The sequence below is a fragment of the Oncorhynchus mykiss genome, chromosome 19 (genome assembly GCF_057628025.1).
Source record: "Oncorhynchus mykiss isolate SJ-2025 chromosome 19, ASM5762802v1, whole genome shotgun sequence".
In the NCBI taxonomy this organism is placed as follows: domain Eukaryota; kingdom Metazoa; phylum Chordata; class Actinopteri; order Salmoniformes; family Salmonidae; genus Oncorhynchus; species Oncorhynchus mykiss.
In genome coordinates, this window is record NC_143040.1 from 33,477,942 (window position 1) to 33,488,878 (window position 10,937).

At 45.1% G+C, this 10,937-nt stretch overlaps 1 protein-coding gene across 1 annotated transcript; it reads left to right on the forward strand.

The window, feature by feature from the left end:
* The first annotated feature begins 1,032 nt into the window (after positions 1-1,032).
* Positions 1,033-10,380, forward strand: LOC149975174 (uncharacterized). Its single transcript, XM_090210794.1, has 2 exons — positions 1,033-7,368; positions 9,929-10,380. The coding sequence occupies exon 1, from the start codon at positions 3,914-3,916 to the stop codon at positions 4,802-4,804; it is 891 nt and encodes a 296-aa protein (XP_090066920.1). The 5' UTR covers positions 1,033-3,913; the 3' UTR covers positions 4,805-7,368; positions 9,929-10,380.
* The last annotated feature ends 557 nt before the right edge of the window (positions 10,381-10,937 follow it).

Below are 10,937 nucleotides of genomic sequence, written 5' to 3' on the forward strand. Positions count from 1 at the left end.
CTGGAGCTTCATGAAATGGGGTTCCATGGCCGAGCAGCCGAACACAAGCCTAAGATCACCAAGCGTTGGGTGGAGTGGTGTAAAGCTCACTGCCATTGGACTCTGGAGCAGTGGAAAAAACATTCTCGGCCCGGACAAGAAGGCCCTCGTAGAGAGCCCCGGACTGAAGGGCGCCTCTGGACTGAGGGGCGCCTCTGGACTGAGGGGCGCCTTTGGACTGAAGGGCTGCGACACTGGCAGTCTCTCCGGAAAGAAACCCTTGCCCTGATCTCATCAACCTTGTTATCCAGGGACTGAACATTAGCGAGTAATATACTCAGTTTGGTTTTAAAAACACATTCTACAGCTCTTTTAAACAGAAATACAAGAGGGGGGTGGCAATCTTTATTCCAAACTCAGTTCATTTTGAAAGTATTAAGGAAATTAATGACAAAGAGTGAAGATTTACGGTGGCAAAGTGGAAAATAGAACATAAAGAGCTAACATTTGTTCATGCCCCTCCAGAGAGTGACAATTTTTACACATTCAGTTGAAACCATTGCATCAGAAGCAGAGGGGATTGTGCGGGTGATCTGAACGTTGTGTTAAATCATAATCTGGACACGACAGTACTAAGATAATTAACTTTGTAAGGTGCATTTTATTTAACACCTCATTGATAGAATTGGGACTAATTGATATCTGGAGGGACCTCCATCCATTGGAAAGGGATTATACCCATTACTCTGTCCCTCACTCAGTCTCGCACACCAAGACAGTTGTGAAGAGGGCACAACAAAACCTATTCCCCCTCAGGAGACTGAAAAGATTTGGCATGGGTCCTCAAATCCTCAAAAGGTTTTACAGCTGCACCATCAAGAGCATCCTGATGGGTTGCATCACTGCCTGGTATAGCAACTGCTCGGCCTCCGACCCACTAAAGAGGGTAGTGCGTACGGCCCAGTACATCACCGGGGCCAAGCTTCCTGCCACCCAGGACCTCTATACCAGGAGGTGTCAGAGGAAGGCCCTAAAAATTGTCAAAGACTCCAGCCACCCTAGTCATAGACTGTTGTCTCTGCTACAGCACGGCAAGCGGTACCGGGGCACTAAGTCTAGATCCAAGAGGCTTCTAAACAGCTTCTATCCCCAAGCCATAAGACTCCTGAACAGTTAATCAAATGGCTGCACAGACTATTTGCATTGCCCCCCCTTCTACGCTGCTGCTATTCTCTGTTATTATCTATGCATAATCACTTTAATAACTCTACCTACATGTACATATGGCCTCAATTACCTCGACACCATTGCCCCCACACATTGACTCTGTACCGGTACCCCCTGTATATAGCCCCGCTATTGTTATTTACTGCTGCTCTTTGTTATTTGTTATTTTATCTCTTACTTTTTGGGGGGTATTTTCTTAAAACATTGTTGGTTAAAGGCTTGTAAAGTAAGCATTTCACAGTAAGGTTGTATTCAGAGCAAGTGACAAATAACAATTTGATTTGAGAGAGACAGGCAGATCCTCTATCTTTTGACGCACACCACCACTGACATATTGTCAGTCCCGTGCCTTTTCGTAACCAGGAATACTGTCTGTACCAGCAGTCCCAGAGCTTTGACATAGGAACCACTCGGATTGCCTGTTTCTGGAGACGGAGGATATTTCCTCCCTCCCAGGAATGAAAAGCGTTGTGCTGGAAACAGACAGCTCATTTCGGGGCTCATATGAACCATGGTCGTGTCCTACCCTCGACTCCGCTAGCAACAACTAATCACCGAAAGAGCCCATGACCATGGCCGCAAAAATATGTTTTGGGGTATGGATGCAGCAGAGATTTTTTTCCGCTCTGCTGACGAGTATTTGTCTCCGTTAATAAAGTAGCAAACAGTTTTTTTTATTAGGGGATGCTGCAGCACCCTCAGCACCCCTACTTCCTGTGACTATGCCCATAACCTGTACCACTAGACACCTCATAGGGGACTAGTGAGCTGCAGACAGTAATCAGCAATGAATCCCAGTAATAAGACACCTATGTGGGAGGGGCGCCCCCTTGAAGACAGTGACCAAACTGGTCACTCTCACTCTGGAAGATTGATATTAGAGGTCGACCAATTAATTGGAATGGCTGATTAATTAGGGCCGATTTCAAGTTTTCATAACAATCGGAAATCGGTAATTTTGGATGCCGATTTTGCCGATTTATTTTTTATTATTATAAAAAAAAAGTTTTTACACCTTTATTTAAACTTTATTTAACTAAGCAGTGTCAGTTAAGAACACATTCTTAGTTGGGTTAACTGCCTTGTTCAGGGGCAGAACAACAAATGTTTACCCTGTCAGCTCAGGGATTCAATCTTGCAACCTTACGGTTAATTAGTCCAACGCTCTAACCACATGCCTCACAAAGAACTCACCTGTTACGCGAATGCCAAGGTAAGTTGCTAGCTAGCATTAAACTTAATCAATCATAATCACTAGTTATAACTACACATGGTTAATGATATTACTAGTTTATCTAAAGTGTCCTGCGTTGCATATAATCGATGCAGTGCACATTCGCGAAAAAGGACTGTCGTTGCTCCAACGTGTACCTAACCATAAACACCAATGCCTTTCTTAAAATCAATACACAGAAGTATATATTTTTAAACCTGCATATTTAGCTAAAAGGAATCCAGGTTAGCAGGCAATATTAACCAGGTGAAATTGTGTCGCTTCTCTTGCGTTCATTGCACGCAGAGTCAGGGTATATGCAACAGTTTGGGCCGCCTGGCTCATTGCGAACTAATTTGCCAGAATTTTACGTAATTATGACATAACATTGAAGGTTGTGCAATGTAACAGGAATATTTAGACTGATGGATGCCACCTGTTCGATAAATATGGAATGGTTCCGTATTTCACTGAAAGAATAAACGTTTTGTTTTCAAGATGATAGTTTCCGGATTCGACCATATTAATGACCTAAGGCTCGCATTTCTGTGTGTTATTATGTTATAATTAAGTCTATGATTTGATAGAGCAGTCTGACTGAGCGATGGTAGGCACCAGCAGGCTCATAAGCATTCATTCAAACAGCACTATTGTGCGTTTTGCCAGCAGCTCTGCTGTTAATGACTTCAAGCCTGTCAACTCCCGAGATTAGGCTGGTGTAACGATGTGATGTGAAATGGCTAGGTAGTTAGCGGGGTGTGCGCTAATAGCGTTTCAATCGCTCTGAGACTTGGAGTAGTTGTTCCCCTTGCTCTGCATGGGTAACGCTGCTTCGAGGGTGGCTGTTGTCGTTGTGTTCCTGGTTCGAGCCCAGGTAGGAGCGAGGAGAGGTACGGAAGCTATACTGTTACACTGGCAATACGAAAGTGCCTATAAGAACATCCAATAGTCAAAGGTATATGAAATACAAATGGTATAGAGAGAAATAGTCCTATAATTCCTATAATAACTACAACCTAAAACTTCTTACCTGGGAATATTGAAGACTCATGTGAAAAGGAACCACCAGCTTTCATATGTTCTCATGTTCTGAGCAAGGAACTGAAACGTTAGCTTTTTTACATGGCACATATTGCACTTTTACTTTCTTCTCCAACACTGTTTTTGCATTATTTAAACCAAATTGAACATGTTTCATACATTATTTGAGGCTAAATTGATTTTATGTATGTATTATATTAAGTTAAAATAAGTGTTCATTCAGTATTGTAATTGTCATTATTACAAATAAAATAAATAAAAATCGCCCGATTAATCGGTATCAGCTTTTTTGGTCCTCCAAGAATCGGTATCGGCATTGAAAAATCATAATCGGTCGACCTCTAATTGATATACCCCTTCAACACTGTGGAACGTGGGTTAACAGAGGGGGCAGCATTAAGCATGGACAAGCTTCCAATGTACGCTGTGCTTCCGTGAGACCGTATAGCCTGCATGAAGGGGTCTCTGGCAATGGCTGATGGAGTACCCCGTTTGCCAAACGTGGGAGCACTGTTGTTTGTCACAGTAATGTTTTTGCGGAGGGGCGTACTGGTCAATCCGACCCGTGCCAAGGACCCCCGCTCTGGGGGTTACCCCAATCAAGTGCTTGGGGGGCTGCTTCTTCGTGCCAGGCCTCCTGTGCACCTCCCTAGCCTTGCACGTCCTGTGCCAGCTCAGCGCTACAGTGCTCCTAGCAGTGCTAACCGTGGCGGGCGTGGTACTGGTCAGGCACCGTGTTATGCGGTGGAACGCACGGTGTCCCCAGTACGTGTGCTTAGCCCGGTACGCTACATTTCAGCTCCCCACATCTGCCGGGCTAGGGTGAAGATGCAGCCAGGGCGGTTGGTGCCAGCCCTGCTCTCAAGATCTCCAGTACGCCTTCACGGTCCGGTCCATCCAGTGCCACCTCCACACACCAGCCCTCCGGTGGCAGCTCCCCGCACCAGGCTTCCTGTGCGTGTCCTCGGCCCAGTACCACCAGTGCCAGCACCACGCACCAGGCCTACAGTGTGCCTCGCCTGTCCAGAGCCGCTAGAGTTTCCCGCCTGTCCAGAGCCGCCAGAGTCTCCCGCCTGTCCAGAGCCGCCAGAGTCTCCCGCCTGTCCAGAGCCGCCAGAGTCTCCCGTCAGTCAGCACGGAGCAGCCAGAGCCGCCAGTCAGCACGGAGCAGCCAGAGCCGCCAGTCAGCACGGAGCAGCCAGAGCCGCCAGTCAGCCAGGATCTGCCAGAGACGCCATTCAGCCAGGATCTGCCAGAGCCGTCAACCTGCCTGAGCTTCCTCTCAGTCCTGAGCTACCCCTCAGTCTTGAGCTACCCCTCAGTCCTGAGCTGCCCCTCTGTTAGGGTTCTTAGGCCAAGGTCGGTGGCGAGGGTCGCTACTCTAAGGACGCTAAGAAAGCCGACTAAGAATATGTTGTAGTGGGGTCCACGTCCCGCGCCAGAGCCGCCACCGTGGATGGACGCCCACCCAGACCCTCCCCTATGGGTTTAGGTGTGCGGCCGGGAGTCCGCACCTTTAGGGGGGGGGGGGGGGGGTACTGTCACGCCCTGGCCTTAGGGGTTTTGTAGATTGATGGTTGTATTCAGTGTAGTATTCTAGGTAAGTCTATGGTTGCCTAGAGTGGTTCTCAATCAGAGGCAGGTGTTTATCGTTATCTCTGATTGGGAACCATATTTAGGCAGCCATATTCTTTGGGTATTTCGTGGGTGATTGTTTCCTGTCTCTGTGTTTTGCACCAGTTAGGACTGTTTCGGTTTTTCCACGTTTTCTTGTTTTGTATATGTATATTGTTCACGTTATCATCTTTATTAAAGATGTTCAACCATAACCACGCTGCATTTTGGTCCTCCTCTCCTTCCCAGGAAGAAAACCGTAACACCTGCGCTTCATGAGACTCACCTGGACTCCATCACCGTCCTGATTACCTCCCCTATATCTATCACTCCCTTTGGTTCTTTCCACAGGCATTATTGCTTCTGTTCCTGTGTATGTTTCATTCATTCATGTATTGATTAAATTCACTCCCTGTACTTGCTTCCCGAGTCTTAACATACACATTACACAAAAAAAGCTTGCGCTCTGTTCCTAGTCTGAGGCTGCACAGCTTTCATCAAGTGATCATATTTTCACCCATCAGACTATTCTCAATTGAATCTTGTCTTTACTATGTGAAATTAGTTTAGATTTCGACTGGCTCATTATCAAATGGGCAGGAACCGTAGCAGGGGGAAAATGCATGTTATCTGTATGCACTTGAATGGAGGCTGCCTGCTTTCCCACCGGTCCCATTTTTTAGTGATGCCTGGTAGGCTCCTTCGGTTTTATAGCGGAGCTGTGCTTAATATGAGTGGCTGAGAAATAAATAAGAACACTTAATTCACTCCACACATCAAACTGTTTGAGGAGCTTGCTTTCGCTGCGCGACAGCTGATGCCCTATTTCGCCCAAACTGTATGCCAAACTGTAGGGCTCTCCAACCCTTTTCCTGCAGCTACCCAGTGCTAAAATTAGTAAACCATGTTAAATCTGTTTGGTAACATCAATAGTATTATGTTCTAGCAAATAAACATTTAACTAAACTGTTGACAGCCCCTCTGCATGCTCGATCAAGCAATAAAGAAGGAGCGAGAGGAGGAGATGAAACACATGGTTGTGAGATATTCTGTGTAGCTAAAGGTAATGTGCCACCCAATTATTATGAAAATATAAAAAATTGAAAATCAAATACAAATTCACTGTAATTGTAGGCTAACTGTAAGCCGCCCTGCACAACCAATGAACCAACAGCCTAGGGCTATACGTTCTCTCCCAGACTCATGGATAGAAATGTGGGAGCATAGCATAAGGTAACCAGTCCATCCAGTATTCCTATTAAGGCTAGGGCTGATTTAAAGGTTTTACTAACCTACAAAGCATTACATGGGCTTGCTCCTACCTATCTTTCCGATTTGGTCCTGCCGTACATACCTACACGTACACTACCGACACAAGACGCAGGACTCCTTACTGTCCCTAGAATTTCTAAGCAAACACCTGGAGGCAGGGCTTTCTCCTATAGAGTTCCATTTTTATGGAATATTCTGCCTATCCATGTGAGAGACGCAGACACGGTCTCAACATTTAAGTCTTTAATGAAGACTCATCTCTTCAGTAGGTCCTATGATTGAGTGTAGTCTGGCCCAGGAGTGTGAAGGTGAACGGAAAGGCACTGGAGCAACAAACCGCCCTTGCTGTCTCTGCCTTTCCGTTTCCCCTCTCTCCACTGGGATTCTCTGCCTCAAACCCTATTACAGGGGCTGAGTCACTGACTTACTGGTGCTCTTCCATGCCGTCCCTAGGAGGGGTGCGTCACTTGAGTGGGTTGAGTCAACGACGTGATCTTCCTGTCCGGGTTGGCGCCCCCCCCCTTGGGTTCGTGCCGTGGGGGAGATCTTTGTGGGCTATACTCAGCCTTGTCTCAGGATAGTGAGTTGGTTGTTGAAGATATCCCTCTAGTGGTATGGGGCCTGTGCTTTGGCAAAGTGGGTGGGGTTATATCCTGCCTGTTTGGCCCTGTCCGGGGGTATCATCTGACGGGGCCACAGTGTCTCCCAATCCCTCCTGTCTCAGCCTCCAGTATTTATGCTGCAATAGTTTATGTGTCGGGGGGCTAGGGTCAGTCTGTTATATCGGGAGTATTTCTCCTGTCTTATCCGGTGTCCTGTGTGAATTTAAGTGTGCTCTCTCTAATTCGCTCTCTCTCATTCGCTCTCTCTCTTTCTCTTTCTTTCACCTCGGAGGAGCTGACCCTTAGGACCATGCCTCAGGACAACCTGGCCTGATGACTCCTTGCTGTCCCGAGTCCACCTAGTAGTGCTGCTGCTCCAGTTTCAACTATTCTGCCTGCGGCTATGGAGGTGCACAGCAGGTGCGGTAGAGATACCCTGAATGATCGGCTATGAAAAGCCAACTGACATTTACTCCTGAGGTGCTGACCTGTTGCACCCTCTACAACCACTGTGATTATTATTATCTGGCCCTGCTGGTCATCTATGAACATTTGAACATCTTGGCCATGTTCTGTTATAATCTCCACCCAGCACAGCCAGAAGAGGACTGGCCATCCCTCATAGCTTGGTTCCTCTATAGGTTTCTTCCTAGGATTTGGCCTTTCTAGGGAGTTTTTCCTAGCCACCGTGCTTCTACACCTGCATTGCTTGCTGTTTGGGGTTTTAGGCTGGGTTTCTGTACAGCACTTTGTGACATCAGCTGATGTAAGAAGGTCTTTATAAAATAATTTTGATCGTGTTAGGCTTTGAAACAACATCCACAATGACCATGTTTTACACTCAGTTTCAACCTGGTGTTGAACTTTTGTCAAATTGATCATCATAGTGAGGTGAGTTTTAAAAGCAGGATACTGTGTTTGATGTGATTTTTGATTGCATTTGAATTGGTGTCAGAGGGTGTCAGAGGTGTCAGAGTGGTTAGAATGACAATAGAGCAATAGTACCAGGCCATTAGGATCTGATGGTCATTAGCAAGTTGGGGCGGCAGGTAGCCTAGTGGTTAGAGCGTTGGGCCAGTAGCTGAAAAGTTGCTTGATCGAACCCCTGAGCTGAGAAGGTAAAAATCTTTTGATCTGCCCCTGAACAAGACTGTTCCCCGGTTGGCTGTCATTCTAAATAATATTTTTTTCTTAACTGACTTGCCTAGTTAAATAAAGGTGAAAAAAAAATCATAATAATAATGCTACCAAAGCATGTCCAGAGTGCATAACAGGAGATTACCATGACTCAAAGGTCATGTGGAATTTTACTGCAGTCATGTCTCATGACAGCTGGTGTGGTGGTAACACCCCAACAGCCCTAGCTGTGGATCCCTTACAAAAAAAGATTGCAGTATAACTGCAGTACACTGTTGTATAACTGAAAATACTGTGACCAAAATACCTTTTTTACTGCAGTAATTTTGCAATTTTGCAGTTACAGTGCAGTACAAATGCAGTTCAACTACAGTACACTGCAGTTACTCTGAAATCACTGCATCCAAAATGCCACTGTCGACTGCAGTTACTGCACTTTCAAAACTGCAATCTTTTTTGTAAGGAATGCAAGGACTGACCATCCATGAGCTCAAAATGATAATTTTAACTATGTTTTGAAGCTATACAGTGTTTGTTTACAATTACATTGTTTACAAACAATGGTGTGCAATAAGCTTATAGTTTGGGTCTGCTGGGGCACAACAATTACACTAAGGCATAGAGTCATTAATTTCAAGCGTTAACTGGTGATAACAGGCAACCACATTGGCGGTTTTTACTGCCTTGGAGTCTTCAAATAGGTAAGCAGCTGCTCTTATGATTGCCTGGAAACCATCCCACCCCACTCATGTTAGAAGTTCAGAACGAGAAAGTGTAGGCTAGATAGAAATAATTACCCAAATTGAATAATCATTAAACAAAATAATGAGGATTAATAGAGGTGTAGATTACATCTCACATTCCAGTGTTCGAATTTGTAAACAAGGCTGCATGGGATTTCTCTTAATGCGACTCCATGCAGCCAATGGCAATGTCTGCTCATATAATGCCGGGAGCCACTTCAATCCGATTGGCCATTTTCGGCTATGCATCTTTTAAAAGCAATGTTCCTGCGTTCGCGGAGACCGCATTCACAGTATTTAAATTATCTTTAAATGTCAAGTGCGTTATTAAGCAGATCTAGCGTAGATCGAAAACAATCCCAGCCTAAACTGAAGTCAAGTTATATTCTTCAAGAATCAATGTCTAAAATATATAATTAATTCCAAAAATGTATGCACCAATCACAGACCGACCCTTTAATCATGGCTTGGGTCCCACTGGGATGAGGTCTTCCCGAAAAGTTTACAGAGAGCATACGGAGAGCAGTCAATCTGTACTTCCCAGCTGTCCATATCTCCTTAGCTTTGCATACATGCACACACCCATACACATAATAGACTAGACAGAGAACATGATGAGAAAAAACATCCAGATATTTCCAAATACCATGAGGTGTGATGTTACATATGAATTCGATATCTTTCTCTTCCGCCCCCCTGTGGACATTTAGGGTAACTACACCTAACACTGGTGTTCAGCTTTGTTGGACAGTTAACAATACAGCACCATCCACCTCAACTGCTGTAGTATCCAAGTCGTTTCCCAGATTCATTACTTCCAGTGGTTAGCTGATTCAGAATAAAAATAGAAAAACTATAATTCATTAATGAGGTGGATGGATCTTATGTAAACATACCTGTTCATCACACTGGTTATTCCAGCAGGGACACGTGATATTGTCACCATCCATGCAACATTACTGTCATTCAGTTTGACAGAATGTAGTCTGAGTGTCAAAGTCATGATATCTGACCTGGACATATTTGGATTCTCACTGACAGAATGTGTGTCAAAATGTGTCTTTCTCTCACTACATTGCTTGTTTTTTCCATTTTCACAGGCTTTTATTCAATGAGTGAGGGGGCTCCCCATTAACGAGAAGCTGTGAAAAGGGGCCACATAAAAAAATTCTGATGTCGAAACAGACCCAGAAGCCCCACAGGGCCTTGTGATATATTTACCAGTGTGGCGCTCTGAAGAATTAAACAAATTAAGGAACTTGGGGAGAAAAGGTGCCCTCCACCACGTCAACCCTACCCTGACCACCTACCACATACAAACACACTGGATCAGTTCATGTAAATGTTCAATTTGTTGCAATACAATGCACGGCGCAAAACACCAGAATAATTATCACTGTGAATCATAGCAATGTTTGTTTGTTTGTCAATTAATCATGTAAGGTATGGGTTGCCAACTGGCTATTAGACACAGCAATTACACTTCATTCATACAGTGTTTTTTTTATGTTAAAGTCTCAGAAATAAAAATGAAGATGTATTCTAAAAGGGGTACAAACGCTTGTGTGTTATATGGCCAGTATACCACGCCTAAGGGCTAAGGGCTGCATGATCTAATGCGGAGTGCAAACCCAAGGTGCCTTATTGCTATTACAAACTGGCTCAATATAAACAAATCAAAAAGCAAAATGCCGGTACAGGGACAAGGTGAAGTCGCAATTCAACAGCTCAGACACGAGACGCTTCCAGACAAACTAAACACCTTCTTTGCCCGCTTTGAGGATAATACAGTGCCACCGACACGGCTCGCTAACAAAGTCTGCCCCCCCCCGCCTCCTTCTCAGTGGCACAGACGGCATCCCTAGTCGCGTCCTCAGAGCATGCGCAGACCAGCAGGCTGGTGTGTTTATGGACATATTTAATCGTTCCCTATCCCAGTCTGTTGTCCCAAGATGATTCAAGATGGCTACCATTGTTCCTGTACCCAAGAAGGCAAAGATAACTGATCTAAATGACTACTGTCCCGTAGCACTCACTTCTTTAATCATGAAGTGCTTTGAGAGGCTAGTCAAGGATCATATCACCAGCACCTTAACGGCCACCCTAGAT

What these genes read in the sequence shown, in the direction of transcription:
- LOC149975174 (XM_090210794.1), top strand. Translation starts at nt 3,914, where the DNA reads ATGAAGGGGTCTCTGGCAATGGCTGATGGAGTACCCCGTTTGCCAAAC.